General features: G+C 37.6%; 2 protein-coding genes across 2 annotated transcripts in view; one reads left to right on the forward strand and one right to left on the reverse strand.

Moving 5' to 3' along the window:
• The first annotated feature begins 801 nt into the window (after positions 1-801).
• LOC140941394 (uncharacterized) lies at positions 802-13,365 on the forward strand. Its single transcript, XM_073390387.1, has 11 exons — positions 802-1,549; positions 1,667-1,715; positions 3,884-4,025; positions 4,484-4,725; positions 4,932-5,169; positions 6,050-8,548; positions 9,198-9,303; positions 9,672-9,745; positions 11,386-11,500; positions 12,362-12,405; positions 12,678-13,365. Exons 1-11 carry the CDS (start codon positions 1,317-1,319, stop codon positions 12,755-12,757), a joined length of 3,822 nt encoding a protein of 1,273 aa, XP_073246488.1. The 5' UTR covers positions 802-1,316; the 3' UTR covers positions 12,758-13,365.
• Positions 13,366-16,057: 2,692 nt separating this feature from the next.
• The window catches only part of LOC140941390 (UPF0193 protein EVG1 homolog), a 7,361-nt gene continuing 2,321 nt past the window's right edge, over positions 16,058-21,097 (reverse strand). Inside the window, exons 3-6 of the mRNA XM_073390384.1 lie at positions 20,365-20,559; positions 19,237-19,383; positions 18,188-18,288; positions 16,058-16,701 (exon numbers count right to left, since the gene is read on the reverse strand). Coding sequence (XP_073246485.1) covers positions 16,630-16,701; positions 18,188-18,288; positions 19,237-19,383; positions 20,365-20,559 — 515 coding nt within the window. The 3' untranslated portion in view covers positions 16,058-16,629. The remainder of the gene's footprint in view (positions 16,702-18,187; positions 18,289-19,236; positions 19,384-20,364; positions 20,560-21,097) is intronic.

The raw sequence follows: 21,097 nt of genomic DNA on the forward strand, positions 1-21,097 counted from the left end.
TTTTCCCCTCCCACCCTTGATGATTTGGAGGGGGGGGGGTAGAAGTTTGCTGTTTGATTTGATTCTTTCCAAGATTGTAGGTTATGCTGTTGCTGGTCATTATCATGTTCAGAGTGAGACCATCATCAAGTTGTAGGAGAAGAACATGAAGAAAGAATAACAAACACAGATGATTCCCTGGCGTCACATTAAGCTACTCCTTCATACAAATTGAGACAAACTTAAAAGAAAAGGCCCCCTTTTTGAAGTTTGTACCAATTTGTATGAAGGCAGGAGCTCCTGATGAAGGTGACTTATGTGGCCGATGATTTTGTCCGCGAAAGGGTGTTTGTCTTTAAACCAATTTACAGCCTAAAACTCGTGTTTTCCAGACTAGGCAAATGTCGTGACCTACCTCTTTACACTTCCTGAAGAAACAACTGTTTTTATGGCTTATATTACAAAAAAAGATCGCACATCACAATGATACAAAGGTTTCGACGTCATGCTTTTAACAATGTGCATTCCCCCGAGGGTTCCCCGGCCAGTCCACCTCGGAATCTCACCCACCCCCAAGAGAACTGATATGTTCGTCGACCAGTCTCTAGATCGATCTGGAGCTTGTAAACGTCAAATTTAGTAGCAACTCTTCTATGACCTCCTCAACCCAGGAAATTAGTAATCATTTCCTTACTGTGAGAGACTTCAAGATAAGATCGCGTGGTCAATAGGTTGATCCGAGGTAGGTGTAGTCACATTCCTACCACGGATCATGAGCTTGAGGTTTTCCTTGCCGAGATATAATTATCAAAATTATCAAAAGATAACTGCCTCATGATGAGATAAAAATATATGCCACAAGACTAAAGTTTTGATCAAGTTTTCCCTTTTGCAATCGCTCGACTTCAAAGGGTTTCCGTGCGACAGCAGAAAGAACAGCAGACCAAACATCAAAAAGAGCCTTCACTCATTTGGAAATTGTCAGCGTCCACTGGAATGCAAGGAATGTTATTGAAGGCTACCAACCACGAAGTTGCAAGAAAAGTGATAGTGTTAAAAGGGCAGAAAATTTTCCGGCTTGTCGTGCCCTTCTGGCTTCATGCAGAGCTAAAATACTAAGTCAGCATCAGCGAAGCCTTCGTAATGAGCGCCTTGTGTTCTTACAATAAGCTGGAAGGCGCTTTTAGCTCGCGGTTACTGTGACATCTGTCTTCATATTGCTCGAGTCATTGACTGATTAGCTCTTGAATCGTTTATAAATGTTATTGCTTATTGCACGTCGAGTTTCGATGGTGAACATTATTTGCAAAAGGCAAGTTAGCTGATCCCCTCTTCGCATGCCTGAACTACTTTTAGAAACAAGCATCGACGAAGAGCCCTACAAAGGTTTTGACATGAACACAGAAAAAACGGGTGCAAATATGGCGTTTTCCGGGACACAGGCATTACTCCTCTGGTGTCGACAACAGACGGAAAGCTACAGTGAAGTGAACGTGATCAACATGACAACTTCATGGCGAGATGGCTTGGCATTTTGTGCAATTATACACCATTTCAGACCGGATTTGATGTAAGTTCAAACTATCTCAAGTTGTGCTTAATTTCACGGTGTTTGCACCGAGCCGGCGAAGATGCGGCATTATTCAGCTCATATGTTAAGAATGTGCTTTCTTTTGATCTAATTTAGAGATTTTGACAGGCTTTCGAAAGAAAACATCATGGTTAACAATGAACTGGTAAGTAATAGTTGAAACTAAGTGCGTGTAATCCGAAAAATTTCAAGTATAGTGTCAACTCTTGAACTCACTGTTGGCAAAATAATTGCGTTTTTCATGGTTAACAGACCTGTTATTTATCCATTTGTTAGTTTATTGTTTCATTACTGGTGTCAAAACAATTAGAATAGACCCTATAAACTTGAAGAAATAAGCGGAACGCCCTGCTCATTGGCAAACCAAACAAATGATATTGTCAGATTTCTCTCTTTCCGGACGGCGATGTTCACTAGACGATAAGCTACATAGAATTAGCATACTTTTTTTAAAAAACACATTCCGGATCGTACAGTTTGTTTCTTTTTTTTTTTCTCAGTTGCTTTTCGTTTGCAGCACGTACCCGAACCAATATCAGAACAAACAGGTTGATGGGTTATTTAGAATATAGGTTTATTTCCTGAAAGATGACTTGCGATCTATTATGCAGCAATCGTTTTTGTCGTGACACTGAAATAAAAATAGATCTTAAGATTTATATTGACACCCTTTGCAAACCTCTGAAAGTGAAATAATTGACTGTTAATCTGAGGGTGCTGAATCGATCTCTTATTTTTAATACAGTCGCACCCCGCTTTATGGACAGTGGCTTAATATGGGCACCTTGTTACTATGGACACTTTTCCTTGTCCCTAGCCCTTACATTTCCTCTGAATTCAATCCGCTTAATACGGACAACTCCTTGATATGGACACTTTATATAGGGGTGTGACTGTATCATAATGTTCACCTAATTTGCATATTCTGCTTGTATTTATGTACATACTGTGGTTTAATTTTTTGTTTGGTTTGGCATTTTTCGAACCAGTTTAATTTTCATTTTCTTTAGTGTAAAAACAAGCCAAACCAAAAACAAAACAAACAACAAATTAAACCGCAACTTTTGTTTGTGAATGGGGATGCTGGACAGAAAGAAGGAGCCAAGCTATTTGCACTTTTCTTAATGATTTCTGTGAATGATGGAGGAAAGCCAAGTAAAAAAAGTAAATGTGCATCAATTGTTACTTTTCTAAAATTATTTCCTAGTAGAATAGAAAAATTTAACCTGTGTTAGGTGGATACCCATGGAACCCAGGAAGTATCTGCTGATTAACCCATTCGCCCCTGGAGTTTTTGCCGAAAAACGCGTTTTGAAGCTAGTCGAGCAGTTTTCTGGTCACTGTTGTGCTATTAAGAGCTAAAACTTACCACAAAGCTGTTTACAGGTCGTACACTTTGCGGCCTTCTGATCCAGATGCAAACTATTCAAAGCCAAATTTCGAGATGACCCAGCAGTCTTGACTTTTACTTTTCGCTTTCTCTGCTCCCTCTTTTTTCATTTTTCTTGCCTCATTTTTTTTCTTTTGCTGGGCATTTAGTAGGCTTCATTCTGGTGGGAAAAGTTTTTAGGAAAGCTTTTAGGAAAAAGCTGTTGCTAATCGGTAATTATCAATATTAATAGATTTTTATCGAAGTTATCTATTTTAATCGGCACTTAAATTTCCATGTTTTTTAGCAGTTACGTTGTCAAAGTTTGTTGTTTCCGGAACATATAGGACAGATAAATTTTGATCGATATTTATTTTACAATTTACAGTCAATATTCTAATGAGACATTTTCGGCCAAACGACGAAATAAAAAAGATTCAAGAATGAGAGTAAACTTAACATAAACAATTGATTCAGTTTGCTTGCATTGGAAACTGTTCAAGTTGAACCCCACACTTTATAGTTCAAGTGGTGAGGATACTGTTCAGTGTACATAAAGTTTGTCAGCAAGACCCTTGCTTCTTCAAAAATCATATTGCAAAGCATCATTAAGGAAAGAGATGTGACGTGACTATAAACCTATAAAAATGTGAGAGAAAAAGCATGATCATCATTTGAAACACAAAACATCTGCACAATTGCTAATATTGTGAACTGTAAAATAATGCATAATTTATTGGGACTTTAAAATTGATAAAATCGATAGCGCTGACAAAGAAAAAAGTTGTTGCTATCAATTTCTATTGATTGACCAATACTTGTAATCAAAATCAATCAAAAAGTGATTATTGACAATTATCATTTTATTGATTGGTTTTCCGATATTGGTTTTTATTGATTGCACTAGTCAGGTATAATCACATCTTTAATTCTTAACATGACAGGCTTTCAGTGTGGCTGAAAAACACTTGGGCATCCCTATGGTACTTGATGCGAGCGACATGTTAGAGAATACCATTCCAGATAAGCTGAGTGTTATTACATATGTGTCACAGCTTTATGAGTACTTCAAGAACAGGTCTCCTGGTAGGTGATTTGCTGCTCAGCTTTTATTTAGGAGTGTGATTGCATCATTTATGTCATTTATCATTTTTTGGAAAGTAAAACCTTACAAAGTTTTTACAATTAACTGTTTTTGTTGATTAGAAAAATTTTGCAATGTATAAGCTGACAGTACTGCCAGTATGTCAGTTCAGTGCAACTTAAACTTTTTAGCTTGGCCAGTTTTTGTAGAGTGCAGTAGACACTTGCTAATAAGAACCTACATTTTTTTAGGTCAGACAAAAATAGTTCTTTTACTTTTGGGTAGTTATTGGCAATTTATATTTAGGCTAGGTAGGTTCTTAATTAGGTTCTTAATTTCTATGAAGGAGATATAGTTTTTACTACTAGAAAAAATAAAGAAGAGCTCTTGAGTTTGGTGAGGTAACTCTAAATATTAATTTATGTTTATCAAGTGTGTATGTTTATTTTTGTATTTGCAGCAAACCAGGGCTATGCCACAAAGATGAACATTCAGCCCAAGACAAGAAATGAATCTAAAGGCCACAAAGGAAGCAAGCGCACGTCACCTTCCAATCAGATGTACATTCTTTCTGGTCATGCAAAAAGAGTTGCTTCAGCTCTTCGAAATGTCTTTAAATCAGATGCCAAGGAGGAATCATCGAAGAGCAAAGAGCATGGCAAGTACTTAGGTGTGGATCCTCTAAGAACAAACTTGGAAACAGTAAGTGTGACAGTGAAGAGTATATTCCTTTCCTTGGTAGTCATTTGGATGTGTCCAGAGTGTAATGAAAATTTTATATTACCGTAGTAATAAATGTTCTTAGCTAACACCCTTTTACACTAATTTTTCAGTAATTGTGCTGATAACATTTTTCTGTCACCGTAAAAATGATTAAAGTTTCAGTGATTCACTTTCTGTTTATCTAGAGCAGGAATTCATCTGATGAATCCTCACCAGGTACAGCAAGGAAATCACCTTTCCTTGGAAATGATTGCTGTATTTGTCACAAAAGAGTCTACATCATGGAGAGGTTAATTGCAGAAAGGAAGCTTTTCCACCGAGCATGTTTCAGATGCGCTAAGTGTAATGCTTGCCTTCGACCAGGAACATACCATTATTTTCTGGAAACAGAAAAGTTTTGCTGCTTGTTTGATTGTGGAGGGGGTAAGTTATTGACTGCTACCTGCTGATTAGCTTAATTATTGGTCGGGTGACTGACTGTAGCAATTGTGTTTGGTGAGATTCCTTTCCAAGGCAACATCCAGGGTCTTCAAAATAAGTTGAGGAGAAGCCCCGACCTGCCTTTGCTTCACATATACAAATAGTTAGGCCCGTTTTCCTTCTCTAATGAAGACCAAAAAGCATAGTTCCTTCTCACAAGTCCCTTCTCACAGAGCTTTTCTCCGCAGATGGGACCCTTGTAGGAAAAAAAAGACCCTAGCTTCTATTTCCAGAGAGCACTTAACTTTGAGCTCAAGTCTGTTGTGTTTGCGTCACCACGTAAATGGGGTTAAGGTCTTATAGTTGTCAACCTTAATTGAAGTGGCACTTACCAACTGTTTTGTAAAACATAATGTTGGAAGATACCTGGGATAAACAGGGGCTTCCACTGTGGTCAGCTGGTTCTTCCAGTGTATTACTTAATGTTGTGATTCTGATCGTCATTTCTCTAAAATGGAGACCTAAACAAATAAAGAATGATTTAGAGGGAGCACTTCCAGAAAGTGGTTATTCGTCTACCCGATTCCTGGTCAAATCAGATTTGGTTTTTGAGGAGAAGTGAAAACTGGAGTACCTGGAGAAAAACCTCTTGGAGCAAAGGAGACAACCAACAACAAACTCAACTCACATATGGCATAGATGCCTGGATTTGAACCCACGCCACATTGGAGAGAGACGTGGCTCTCACTGCTGCCCCACCCTTACTCCCAAGAGAGACCTATTCATTTATAGAAACTGCTCTTAAGCATGCACCTTCTCTTTGACTGACATTTCTTTTTCTGTATTCCTATCTAACCATACTTTGATTTTTTTTAACCAACAGGAAAAAGAGAATCTCCCATTAAAATTAAGCTGGAACCAATGTCAGATGCGGCACAGAAAGCCTATTCTCAAGAGAATTCACCTTGCAAATCCCCAACTGACAATTCGCATGTAAACGATTCACCTGGGCAGGAGAAAAGCTCTCTCCAAAGACAATTCTCTATTGTAAAAAGAAATACAATAAGGTTAAATGCACTACCACAGACATTAGGGAAGGACACTGTAGCTAAAAGCCAAAAGCACACACATTCATCAAAGAAACCTTCATTGTCACAACACAGAGGCAAAGGGGAAAAGAAAAGAAGATTTTCAGGAAATGGCAGAGGGAAGAGCAAAGGCGATGGGAAAGGGAAATATGTCAGGTCTCAAGATCATGAAAAAGTTTCCTGGTCACCAGAGCACAAACGACGAGCTCCTGAGACTCAATTAAGGAATGGAATGGAGGAGAAAGTTAATGTCACAGGTGCTAGTTTAAATAAGGAGGAAACGACCAAATGTTCTATACCATCATCCACACAACTGGATTTGGTTTCAAAGGAGAAAGAAGTGATTGTTGACAAAAGCAAGGAAAGTCTGTTTTCTAAAGAGGATGTAAAAAAGATTACTAGAGAAGACAGTGTTTATGAAAAACCGACTGAAAACCTCTTTTTTTCATTCAAAGAAGAGCTGCTAAAGAGAGCAGCAGTCAAAGATGAGTTGCTTAAAAGAACAACTTTTAAAGAAGAGTTGCTTAAAAGAGCAGCTAAAAGTGAATCAAATGATGACAGCAATGAAGCAAAAAATGATAGTAATATTGCAGACAAAAGTAAGTTAATAGAAAATGACTGCAAGCCAAGTTTAGTTGCATCACTGCAAGGTGGATATGAGGCAAAAAAAAATAATAATGTCTTGGAAAAAATTGATTTTTTAGAAGACCATGAAAAAAGGGCAGAGAGCAACGTACAAGAGGAAGATAGGGTGACAGACAGTGAAAGAAAGCATTCATATGAAAGGAAGTATTCTAATGCAAGTGTAAATAGTGATTTGACAAGAGGAAGTGGATCACGCAAGGGTAGTATTCTGGGTGATATTGATCCTTCAGTCGTTGGGCCCAAAAGTGTGCAAAAGTTGCGTGAGAAGTTTCTCAATATCAATGACATGATTGATGAAAAACACAAGACCATCATAGCCAGAAAAAGCAGTGAAATGCAGAGGGAACTGAAATGTATTTCTGCATGGAAGCAGCAAACTGACTCTCAAGTAACTTCATCTAGAAGACTTTCAGCAAACTTTGCAGGAAAGACAGCAGAAACCCGAAAGCCAACTGTTAGCAGCAACCGCAGAAGTGTGAAAGAGTTGAGGAAAATGTACATGGGAAGTGAGGCTGGTAAAGAGAAGGCTTCTGATGAAATTCCTTTCAGGGTAAGGTCCAAATCAATGAAAGCAAAAGTGAACATGGAACGAAAAACTAGCGCTCCAGAAGCAAAAGCTATTTCTTCAGGAACTAAGAAAACAGAGCCAGAAATTAAGGGAGAAAATTTCGGTTCATCTGAGAATGCTGACGATGAATCTGAGGAAAGTCTTAGAAAAAGAAGCAAGTCTCTCAATACAAATGATAATGTGGTCGTCATACATGTTGATAACAGTCAAGAAAACAGACAGGGTGACAATCAAATGAGTGAAAGTGCACCATCATCAAAAGAAACTAATAGTATGCCTCAGAAGACAGTAACTTACAAAGTGATTAAGTCTGAAGATGTCGCAAATGACGTTCCATCACTTCAGGTACAGCCAGCCTCTCCTGAGCCTTCTACTGGAGACCGGTCATCTCCTGGTTTAGAAAGGCATGCAGCATCGCATGACAGTGGAATTGACATGCCATTGTATGCGCAAAACAATGTACCTGATGAAAAAGTATCTGGTGAAAGTTTGAAAGTTTCAACAGTATTATCCACTGTTGGAAATGAAAGTCCTGTTTTAACATCAAATGAACAACTGTCAAATACGTCAGGGGTGGATGTTCAACAAAATTCCTTATCACCCGAAAGGGATTATTCACCAGTGGAGGTGTCCTGGACACTTCCTTTAACGGTTGGTAGCACGGCATCCCTCACTGATACTAGTTCATCATGTAGTTCACCAAGAATGTCTGTTATCATTGCTCAGGAAGCTTCTTCAACTAAAATAAACAGTCGATTTTTTACTGTGGAAACCATGGAACCTTGGGATTTTGAGGAGTATAGAATTGCAGAGGAGCACCAATGTGTGATGGAAGTTGAGGGAGAGTTTAGTTTTGGGAAAGAAAAAAGCAAAACTAGCAAAGCAGAAAGGGAAGCTATTTCATCTTTGCATCGTGATGCTAAGATTGGTGGATATAATGAAACTGATCTTATCAAAGAGGATGAGGTGACACTTTCTCCAACGGAGATTGACCTTGAGTTACAAGCTCTAGAAACACAGCATGGAATTCTTGAAAGAAGAGGCATGGACATTGAGCACAGCTTAAGAGAGACCATGGGCCGTAAGTAACTCAACAACCAATTAATTGGCTTTATTAGCAGTTTTTATGGCTGACTTATAATATTATATTATTTGTTGTAGCACTCTGATGCATCCCTGATTTTATTGGAATTAACTTAGAAATTTTGGCTTTAGTGTAGGGAGGAACACCAGCAATCACCTGAACTGACTGTGCTATCCCTGTTCTTTCCACAAACTGAGAAGGGAACAGTTTATTGACTGGCGTGTTTGAATTCTTACGGGTGTAGAAAAGTCTATGAAAAATAATGAAACTGATGCATGGTTGAAAGTAGTGATAGGATCTCAAATTCTTAGCTTTTAAAATAAGGAAACACTGAACCTGACTATGGTTTTGGCCATTTTGAAGTTTGTATAATTGCACAGCAGACTGTTGTAATTAAGCATCAGTCTGGCAGCTCTTAAAAACTTGTAAGTTTTCTTGGAAGTTTATTTTGTTTTAGTGCTAGGTTCTATTGTTAACTTTGTTTCTTTATTGTTTTCACAACCAATCCAGTGTGACCTTGAAATAGCTTCAACACCACACATCATGATTAGCTAGTTTAATTTTCTTTTAAAGCAGTATTTGTTGTTTGAGTGGCTTACTTGTGCTGTACTGAGTACTGTCATGGTTTTGCAACTACATTTAGCAGCTGATGGAGATATAAATGAAGCTGAAGAAGAACTTTTACGGGAATGGCTTGGTGTGGTACACAAGAAAAACAGGATCATGAGAAGAGAATCAGAGCTGATATACTTGTAAGTAACATTTTCATGAGCTGCGATGAACTTGATGCTCTTTGTTAATATATTTGTCTTATCAAAGTCTCTGTGGGCAGATGTTGGGACCATGTTTGACTAACTACTTGTTTCGGTCAGTTGTTGGTGTTGATGACATTTGTAGGATTACTCCTTTATTCTTTCACTTTTTTTTGCATATGATAACTTATTAAGGCCATATTTGATTTGTTGGGGGTAATGGGATTTTTTCTTCCGAGCCACCTGATGGCCTGTGTCATTGACTGAAAAAACATCTTTCTCATTTTCGATGAGTATTTAAAATGTCTTTAATTTCCAACAAATGTAAACTACTTTTCATTAAATTCTTTTTTGTTACCCCACTTCAGACTTCAGTCTCACAATTACGAGGAAAGATACCGAACTGTGGAAGGAGAATTAAGAAAACTTGTGGCCATGAGAGGTGAGGTTTACTGCTGACAAGTGGATTCTGAGTTTATAAAAAAATATAAATTATTATTAATCAGCATCAAATTTGTCCATGTCACATTTTGCATACCGTAATCAATAAAAAGAGGTCCATTGATCATGTAAACATATTATCATACAATGATGAATTCTATAAAATATCCTTTTCATATTAATTTTAAAATCTTGTCCCCTGCTATTTGGTTGTAATGCTATATAATGTAGCAGCACAGGTGACCCAAGTGTAATAGGAGAGTTTGTATGGGAAAACTAGAGTTTGAAACTTAGATGAAATAAATGAAGTAAAAGCGATAAAAGTTATTAATTAAGTGTAAATATTGTTACCTGGAGTCGTTGTCTTTGTTTTTATGAAGTTTCAACACGATTTGAGCACGTCTACATCATCTGACCTGACAGTGTAATGATAAGAGACAAGGTAGGACAGAATCGCTCAATCGATCTTCAAGGCTGCTCAGAATCAGCTCCAAATTTCACGCGAAAACACAAACACACTTACATTTTACGCCGCCGAATCCACAAAGTGGTACCTTAAGATCGCCTTCCTGCAATCCGTTCCGGTAAATCTTGCGTTTGGATCGCATAACTCGATCGAAAAGATCAACAATTACTACAGTTCAAAAATCGGCGTCATTTATCCGTGACTAGTAAAAGTGTAACATTTCAACCGTTTTGTCGCTCGGCGGTGACTGGGCGCTAGTGTCAAATAATAACTCACTGGGAGAGGGTGACATTACTTCGTTAAGACAAATCTCTACGCACCCACCTCCGAGCAAGGTGGGCTTCTTTGTTTTCACTCGGCCAATGAACGAAGCAACAAAACAAAACAAAGAAGAGCTGACCTTGCTGGAAGGTGGGTGCGTAGAGATTTGTCTTAACGAAGTAATGTCACCCTCTCCCGGTGAGTTATTATTTGACGCTAGCACCCAGTCACCGCCGGGCAACAAAACGGTTGAAATGTTACACTTTTACTAGTCATGGATAAATGGCGCCGATTTTTGAACTGTAGTTGATCTTTTCGATCGAGTTATGCGATCCAAACGCAAGGTTTACCGGAACAGATTGCAGGAAGGCGATCTTAAGGTACCACTCTGTGGATTCGGTGGCGTAAAATGTAAGTGTGTTTGTGTTTTCGCGTAAAATTTGGAGCTGATTCTGAGCAGCTTTGAAGATCGATCGAGCGATTCTGTCCTACCTTGTCTCTTATTATTACACTGTCAGGTCAGATGATGTAGAAGTACTCAAATCGCGTTGAAACTTCGTAAAAACAAAGACAACGACTCCAGGTAACAATATTTACACTTTATTGATAACTTTTATCGCTTTTACTTCATTTATTTCATCTAAGTTTCAAACTCTATTTTTCCCGTACAAACTCTCATATTACGCTTGGGCCACCTGTGGTAGCAGTGGGAAGGGTGCAGAAGTAAGATCAATGACCTGGCATTAACCTAAGGTCCCATCTGTCTCCATCTGCTACATGACATAAACAGGGAGCTTATTCATTCTCTGCCCTCTTGCAAATCTGGTTGCAAGAAAACCTTTTTTTAAGCTGGAAAGGTTGGGGCTTGCAGCACCCTTCAAAATGTGAAGGTTTTCTTGTTGTGTAATCAACAGATGAAGTGAAATCATCTGATGACCTAAAGAGAGAACGGGAGTTACTGTCTGAGTTGCTGGAGCTTGTTCAGAAGAGAAGCTTTATTGTGGACAGTCTGGAGGAAGAAAGAGTAAGGTATTTATTTATGTGTCCTCACTTCGTTTTAGCCAGAGGACAGACAGACTGTCAAGCAGCCTCACAAGCTGCCTTGATCTTAATAATGATAAATTGATGAGTGAAATGAAGCCATGGTTGATGAGAGCTGCAGAAATACAAATTTAAATTAAAGTATGATCATCGCAATGTAATAGCAATTTAAGCAATTGCAAATCAACCTGAAATATTTTTTCTCAATTACACTGCAACAATCATGTCTTCATCTAAATTTGTATTTCCGCAGTTCACTTCATTCGTGGCTTCATGTCATGTGTCATTCCCTTATCTGGTTAAAATAAACTGAAAAAATTGGCCTCCTCTCAACGTATGTGTCTTCATCATGAGCTCCAATTGCTAGAGCACTGCAGTGCTAACACATAGGCCATGGGCTTGAATCCCATTGAAGCCGTAATTTTTTTTTTTTTGGATGGGGTGGGGGGGGGGGGGGTAATTCTCAATTGCGTAAATTACTATCACACTGCCATAATCATACCTTTATTTAAAAAACTGAATGATAAGTAAAACTGTGAAAGGTTTGAATGATGAGTCTTAACTCACATCTAGACATTTAGGCAGTCTGCCTGTCAGTCAGTCAGTCAGTCAGCCCATTATAGTCAGTCAGCCAGTCAGACATGCAGTCAGTCAGTCAGCTAGATATAGTCAGTCAGTCAGCTGTAAGTCAACCAAACAATCAGTCAGTCAGTCATATAGTCAAAAAGCCACTCTGGCTAGTCCAATATCTCCCTTTGGAGAAGAGTAAGGCACTATAAAGATGTATAAGCTATTTCTTTACTCAGCCTGTTAATAATAATTGTTATGATTGTTTTTTTTTTTTTTAAGGGAAATCCAGGAGGATGAGAAGGTTGAGCAGGCACTAACAGATGGTAAGTCAACAGTCAACTGATGCAGTATCCATTTGAGAATGTTGGCACTAGCTTGATTATGCCCCAATCCCATTTTGCCTGGCCAGGCCATGGCACTGTCTTTATCACTAAGGCCTGTGACCAGGATTATCTCAACATACTGGTAAAAAGGAATTTCAAAATCACGACCCTGCATGGGAATGATTTCCTGTGGAAACATCCCTGACCAGCAGCACTTCTAAAAAAGCTGTTAAGCCAATTTTGAGTAAAATTATGCTGATTTTGTTTTGCAGGTATAGCTGCAGTACCTGACAACTGCTGGGATCAGAGACCAGATTACACTAAAGTTGCATTTTCAAGATTTTACTGTTAGTATTAGACTGTTAGTTTTTAACTCTGTAAGAATATGTGTGTAATGTATCTTGTCTTCACTTGATTAGGATGTAAAATGATATGGAAATGTATTAAACATAATCTTGATCCTCTTTCTTGGATGAGGACCTGTGAAATTTTTCACAGTAGACATATTGCATGAAATGAACATCCCCAATTTTATTATCTTATAGATGCATTCTTATTCCTGTGTTAAATAACTGTTAGTTTCTCTTTGATACAAGCTCCTTGCTCTTATTTAATGTATTAACTTTCTTGTATTTGAAAAAAAAAACAATACTTCGTCTAGGCATCAAAAGTCACTGAGAGGTCTGTAGGAAGTCTGATTTTTTTTTTTTACCATTAACTACATGTAATGTAAGTCTAAACAGTTTAATAATATCATGTAATTGTTTACACATATACAAAAAAGGAATGATCTGTATTGTTTCAAAAAGCACCATCTAGTATAAATATTTTAAAAGGGCCCCATATGCATGTAATCATGTAGCAAAATAAATTAATGATGTTAGATAGGTTAGAGATTTATTATAGTTTTATAATTACTTTTACAAGGTTTTTCAATTTTCACTACTCATTTCCACCCACCCACCCCCTCTATTCTTAAACTTGGTATACAGGCTCTTCTACAGCATTTTCCAGAGATGCCAACCTCTGGAAATCTAAAATCTGGAGACTTAAAACAATTTATGATGTCTTACATGAGACCATCAAAATTCACTTTTATGATTGTAGTAGCGAAATAATCTTTGTCAGTTGTGAAATATGTGCAAAAATGCCTCAGAAACTGAACTATCAATAAAAAAATCGAACTTTGGGAGAAAATGGGATAAATTCCAAATTAAAGCACAGAAAAGCCCAACACTTTGATTTTATCTGTGAGACTTGGTGACCTGTACCGGAGACCAGGAGATTGTCATATCTGGGAGACTCCTGGATAATCCGGGAGAGTTGGCATATATGTATTCTGCAATTTATTTAATACTGGCTTTTAATACAGGAAAGAAAGGAGGCCTACAGATGTTTACAGGTTTTACTTATTTACTTGAATCAACTCATGTGCAAATCTCTCCAAAAAAGAAGAAAGATGTAAAGTAAATTCTTAAAGAGAGAACAAACCATGGTCACTAATCTATGATAATATTACTTACTAATCTATTGTGATAGGTTGTCAGAAAGAACCTATTACATGTACCTTTGTTTGCCATCCTTGGCTTAAAAGATGGTTAGGGCCAGTTATTTAAACTGAGTTTAGCCAGTGTTAAAGAAAACTGTATTCTAAGCCATTTTCAGTTTGCCTAACACTTTTATGGAAACACCATTTATCATGAACAGTTTCATGAAAACATATAGTGTAGACTGAAGAAGCATTTTGTCTTCTTAAAATAACCTTCCAAGAAAGAGATCTGGACCCAGTTGTTCGAAGGCCGAGTAGCGCTTAACCTTGGGTTAAATTTAACCCGTGTTTGTTTTTCGTGTTTAAAAGCATTTTCTCGGATAATTTTCTCTGCTATTTTTAGAGCTTCCAATCATCAACTTGTAGACAAAAAGAATTAAAACTGAAATGCTTTTTAAGCTTTCAAATCTGAATTCAAATCTCGCACTAACCCTGCGTTATCTTGACCCCGCTTTGAACAACTCAGCCCTGGAGGTCTCCCAAAGATTTCCCAAACGGCGGTCTAAGTTAGACTTCATTTAAATAACCGACCCTCGCATGTTTTCCTTATATTCAAAGACCTCAGTTTCTCAGCTCTTTGCTCAATGAAGGGTCCCAATTCCCCTCTGGTTGTGGGAAATGGTCAAATCCGAGATGCGTTGAGAGGCTAAAATCTCTGTTTGAAAATTCAAGACTTTGTGGCAAAACATTCAAGACTTAAAGATGGAAGTAGATGTCACTAATGCTTCAGTGAGGGTTGGAATTAGTTACCAAGTTGTGTTCAGAAATCTGTGCTGGCAATATTCTTGCAGTTAGTGTTAGACATCACAAAATGTCCCCAGACCAAATCCTCACCCAAAGACTACTAAAGTTTCTGTACAACATGTTATTATATGTAATATGAAGTATAAAGGGTCCAGTTATAAGCATTTCTGAAATTAAGTGGAATCTGTGCCATTTGCCACTACTAAAGGCGGTACCTTCCTCACAGTACTCACCAGTGCAAGAGTTGAGAAGGGTCGTTTGAAACGAGGCCTTAGTTACTAGAAAATTAATGTAGTTTTACAGTAGTACCCTGGTAATTTATTGTCAGACCAAAACTGGGTTATTATTTGGATTTTCCTTTAATCCAAAATAAAAGCTGATGATAATAACAGGACTAAGTCCAGCTCGGTGTGTAATCTTGCAGCTGTTTAAACAACATGAGATTACAGTGCCTGCAAGATCTGACTTGTTCAACCATGAAGATGATTACACACAGAGTTGAAAGATCTGAGATTGATATTACTTATAATTTATTTATAATGGTCTGCCCAGGAACCCGGGCCCAGGAAATGGTAGAGTATGTATGCATGGAGGTGGGGGACCCCAGGTAGGTGAGGTAACCCGCCTGTTCATGTAATCTCATCATTTTGATATGATCATGTTTACATGATAGGTGGGGTGACCCGCCAAATGTTACCTCACCTATATGGGGTGTTCCACGTCCATGTAAACAGGCCCTTAGATTATACATAAAATTAAATAGTTTGTTGATTAGATGTATGGGGAAATAACCTATCAGAGTGCAAGTGTTCTGTTACAGTGAATGATGACATTCATGTACTCTAAAGCACACTTCTTATTGGGTGTAGTTATAACCAATCACATTTGAGAATTTTACTAGATACAGTTGAAACTTTCAAGAACGGCTACCCTCGGCACAGAGAAAAGTGGCTGTTGCAGCAGGGCAAAAAACAAGAGAGTGAATGTATTGGCTGCGACAAATTAATCATTATTAGAATTGACCTTTGTAGAGAGGTGGTCATTAGTGGAGATTCAACTGCACTTTAGTTTTTATAGGCATTATTAAGAATATCAGTGATAGGCATTTAAAAATCCCTATCACTGATATTCTTAAAAACGCCTAAAAATATTGAAAGTACAGAGAATTGTGAACGCAAGCAAGTGGTATTTACAGGTACTAAATCCCCAATTAATTATCGCTATCAATGAGCTACACAAAATTTAAGTAGCAAGGATAAGGAGTAAAGGGGTATTTTGTAACAAAACCAAAAAAATAAAATTATTCTGTTATAGTAAAACTTGTATATATTAATAATTAATACATTTAAAGACACAGAATTTTACATCGTGATAAATCTAGTTTAATGAATAAAAAGAGTTCTATTTTTACAAGGTAAATACAAGCAGCTGTACATGTGTGAGACCGTTTGTTTTACCTTTTACTGTTTGACATTAGAGCCGATCACCCCATAGAACTTCTACCTGAAGTCTTCTTTTTATGTCATCAAGTTACCTTAACATCACTTGCCTGCAAGCATTTCAGTTGACATATTCAAGCAGTCAAACAAAAAGTTTTACAGGTCATGCTGGCAGCCATTTTGCTCATGTCACTTGTTTGCAGATGAGACAGCTCTGAAGATTGCCAATGGATTCTGTTTGTAGGTTATCAATAACTTGCTTTGTGCATCATTTCCGTTGTTTCTGTTTTGCACACTGCACAAGAGTTAAACTGTCAAGTAATATGTCTTGTATCTCTTAGCAGCCATCTTTATGAAAATGGTTCAATTTGAAGAGCCAACAAAAGGAATATATCTTACAAGACACTGCCTCTTCTGTATCCCATGTGTAGCACATCATAAGAAATTTTGCTTTGTTCTAAACCAAATCAATCCTTTATTCCATGAGGTTCATCACTCGTTTTGTTCAGCAAGATTGAGTTCTTTGCTTCTTTCTTTATCAATAAGCTCAAGTTCTCGTATTTTCTGTGGAAAGAAGAACAACACTTACAATCATTACTTCTACTGAGTCATAAACCTAGGCCAATTAATTAAGGGGCATGATGTTCTCTTGCCCATTACTACTCCCCAACTGAAAGTACAATAATAAAAAATTTAACATGGCAAGATCATACATTGTAGATATCAATAAGCACCAGTACATGTGGACGGAAGTTTTGATCTCAATCAGTGGTGTACCAATCAAGGATTAAAGCAGGCAACTGCTGGGCAGTTAGTCAGAAACAACGTTGGCACCTTAAAGCTACAGTAAAAACCTGCATGTAAGAACCTAGTGATTTAAGAACCTACAGTCTGAAATTTGGCTTTTAAATACCCAAAAATATAAGAACCTGTTCAGCCTGGTAAAGAAAAATAGGTTCTTACAAAAAAAAATCGCTCCAATTTTGATGGTCAAAATTCTGGATTTTAATTGTGTGAGAAACTTCTAACAAAAAGTTATAGTGTATATGTTTTCCAACAAGTATTATGTATTAGTAGTACAATATTTCTGCCAATGGCTACACTACAACAACCTCTGAAAACCTAATAAGAACCTAATCAGCCTGAATTGTGAAAAACTACCCTAAAATATAAGAACCTGTTCAGCCTGACCTCAAAATTCTAGATTCTTATACGTGGGTTTATAAGAGAAGCAGAGATGGCAATGCTGGATTCAACCATTAGGCAGAGAATAGTCCTGTTCTATGCTTTTGGGATAATGAATAGCAAAGGGATGCAAAGACGAGAGGTCTGAGGAGAGCGAAGCGAACGAAGCCACCTCGATGAACCTCCATGACAACCAAGTCATTAGCTGAAGAGGCTAGTTTAAATGAGCATTTTATCACTCACCCTGAGCAGCCCTTCTCGATGGCCCTGGAAAGGGTTCATAACAACATAACCCCCAAGTATTCTTTGGAACCCAGCAGCAAGCCCATGCATGCCAAACAAGGAAGTGAGGAGGAACCTTCCCTTATGTCTGCTTTTTTTTTCGCTAAGACTTGCAAATTAGAAGGAAAAACTAGCAGTTTATCACAAGACACTTGCAGCATTATTCCAAGTATTCTTTCATATGGTTTTTGCAATTATTATTCACTGTGTTTCCATAATATGTATAATGTAAGACCCAAACTAGGGTTGCACATGTTGAAGTCTCCATACCTACTTGACCAGACCCTTATTAAGCTATAATATTTATTACCGCCTTTAATTTCCAAGACCACTCTTTGTATGTAAACCAACGGCAGTGCCAAATCCAGACCTTGAGATGGGGGGGTGGTCATCCAGAACCTTAGATAAGGGAGGTCCGGTCCCCCCCCAAAAAAATTTTTTTGGCCCTTTGGGCCTAAGTTTGGTCTAAAAATAAGCGGGGGCACAGGGTACCCTCCCCTAGATCCGCCACTGAATGGTACCTTACATTATCCCTTTTATTATAAGACTATTTACAAGTAGTGACGTCATGGTATCAGATTACCTGTGATATCTCTGTCGTTATAATAGTTCTGTATTTTTTGCCTTCCCCAAGCTTTTCCATTTCATCTAGAAAGCCTCTCCTATCCTCTATTTCTTGAAGAACTGCATGACAAAACAAAAAGAATAAATATTATTTTTGGTTCAATTTTTATTTTTATAAATAAAATCTTGTGGATTAAGAAGAGTGGAGAAGACTTCAATTTAAGCAAAACAGCCAGGCTGATTGATGCACGTCAAATCCTAAACATGTGAAATGATCAAAAATTTGTTTAACACAGCATACAATGCACAATAGAATGAAGATCACAGAAGTGAACTGCTGGAATGAAAAATCTATCCAAGATAAGATACGACCATCGCAGTTTTAATAGCAGTAAAAATGAGCCCAAAAATAAATTTAAGGGCTTCAACAGGATTTAAAACCACGGCCTCACATAGCTACACTTCCCTGCCAAATGAACTATGAAGACCCTTTCATTGAATGGGAGTGGGCAAATTTGTAGAGTTCACCTTAACAAGCAAAAGGAATGAAACAGAGAATGAGGATGATACAAACTAAGGGAATACAAATCTAAATAAAAAAAAATCAGGGCTCTCATTAAGGGCTGGGGGTAGGGGGCTGGGGATATCCCAAGGCTACAATGAAGATGACCCCCAGCTTCTTTCAAAAAAATAGAAGAAAAAAAAAAGAAATCCCTATCTGTTTGATTCCCCATCTACATGTGCTTGTTGTGTTTACCCAGCAACTTGAAATCTCATTTGACAAAACTACTTTCAGTGCAGTTTAAAAAGCATATTAATAGTCCACTTCATGAAATAAGAGCTTTACAATTTTTCTTTAGTGACAAAACAAATTATTGAACAAGAAGGCCACACAGTGAAATAAAGCCTGCTGGACAGACTAATCAAGCACAGCATGTTTATTAAGTGGAAACAATTAACAATAAAATTAATGTTTATGTACAAACTTTACCTTAATTAATAATGAAATGTTTGACACAAAATGAGACTGTATAGGAAATTAAACAAAGCGGGCAGAGTCATATTTACCTTCATCAAACCGATCAATTTCTTTTTCTTGTGCCCTCACTGTGGGAGAAGGTCGTCTTTGCTTTGGTATATCCTCAATATTTTTTCCATCCTCTCCATAGGCCATAACATTTTGAAGCCTCCTTTTATCTTGCTCTGAAATAGACTCTGTAAGGGAACATATACATTAGTCAACATCAGACATTTCACTTTTCAACATTCTGCTTCCACACTTGCTGTAAAGACCAAACAGGTAGGCAAATAACATTTTAAGTTTGAGGTCAAGATGACTGAACTATTGGTCAAAGTATTTTTGCATTTTTCAAGGTCAGTAAAAAGTGCAAAAAAATAAGAGAGGCCAACATTCAGCCATTTTGACCAAAGGTTTTATTACATGGCCAAAAACGAACTTTTTCTTGCAGGAACAATGTGGGAAATTCCAAGTGGGTTTATCTTGCCCACTCAGGTAGCCATTCATAACACAGGATTTGCTTTATCTTGCCTGGCTTTTCTGAAAACACAGTCCAATGTAACGCATTAACTATGTTTCCAAAGTCTCTCTTTTTCCCATCCCCTCTTGCTCCAGGAAATGGGAAGTAAAAAAGACCTTTTTAATGAGGTGTTTGAGGTACATCTAACAGAATGTTTTTGCAAAGAAGAAAAGAACTGCACAATGTCTGTCCCATGCTGTCAACAGGATGTTTGATGGTAGGAGAAGAGGGGGGGGGGGGGGACTATTCTAGTGTTTTTTTATTACATAAACTGAGCAGATAGTTGATCTTTTTCTCTGGCCATGTCTTTACAAACTGTTTTCCCAGATTCATTCTGATGTCTTATCTACCTCTGGCATAAATTAATTCAGTAAGCCATTTGTACACTGTTATCATTCTTAGCAGTTGTAGCTTTAATAATTACCCCTAAAAACCGTACAACTGTACAAAGGTTAATAGTTTCAGATTTCCGCTATTTCTTTCATTTCTACTTTTGAGATATATAGCTGAAAATTTATAGGCTACCTAGTTTTAATATGCTCTTTCAGTTCCTGCTAAAATCGTTTTTCTAAAGCTAACTGTTTTTGTGTTAACAGAAAGTTGATCATGTGACCAACTAATGCAAAAGGCCTATAAGTAACAGCTAAGATGAACATACTGCCTGGAGAAGGTCTGTAAATCTCCTGTGGAACACTGCTCCTGTGCATGTCAATTGTATCTTTTGATCGCTTTCCACCAGAGAGGTGCCTTGCATTCATGACCTTGGGTAAGGGCTTCTTAGGTGCACTATTCTGTTGAGTTCTCTCACTTCTACTTGAGGTAGGATTACATGACACTGGAAGAGATTCACCTCCTGAAATTTGAACAGCAGAGTTAACAAGGAAATGTCACATTTAAAAAACTTTATCCCACTTCTCTATAAATCTTTTTAAAATATATTAAAATTCATAATTGGATCCTTTGCCCCGTCTTTAACCCTTTAAGCCCCATTATCCGCATACAAATTCTCCAAACTGATCTCCATACATTTCCATTTGAGAGTTGATAATAGATCAAGGCATTTTCTCTTTGGTGATCTTTTTTCAATTCCCATGACTTATCTCTTGACAGTGTATGGATATTGTTAGGAGAAAATTGATCTTGGTCACTATTTAACAATTAATGAATGAGGCTGAGTATCTTGTGAAGAATTATGGAGATCGAGGAGGGTGTTAATCCGTCGAGGCTGTAGGCCAAGGTGGATAACACCCTTCGAGATCTCCATAATTCTTCATATGATACGAAAGCCGAATTCAATAATTTTTTTATTATTCATTCAAAATAATTCCTAGTTTAAAAACATGGCTAAAACATGCTTACCTCCATCGATCCATCAATGTTAAGTTCATCTT

The sequence above is a fragment of the Porites lutea genome, chromosome 6 (genome assembly GCF_958299795.1).
Source record: "Porites lutea chromosome 6, jaPorLute2.1, whole genome shotgun sequence".
Classification (NCBI taxonomy): domain Eukaryota; kingdom Metazoa; phylum Cnidaria; class Anthozoa; order Scleractinia; family Poritidae; genus Porites; species Porites lutea.

Excerpts from the sequence above, each read along its gene's own strand:
- LOC140941394 (XM_073390387.1), top strand. The coding sequence starts at position 1,317 with ATGCCTGAACTACTTTTAGAAACAAGCATCGACGAAGAGCCCTACAAA. Across the intron at positions 4,726-4,931 it reads TAAGAACAAACTTGGAAACA|AGCAGGAATTCATCTGATGA; the intron begins GTAAGTGTGACA and ends CTGTTTATCTAG. Across the intron at positions 9,746-11,385 it reads AAAACTTGTGGCCATGAGAG|ATGAAGTGAAATCATCTGAT; the intron begins GTGAGGTTTACT and ends TGTAATCAACAG.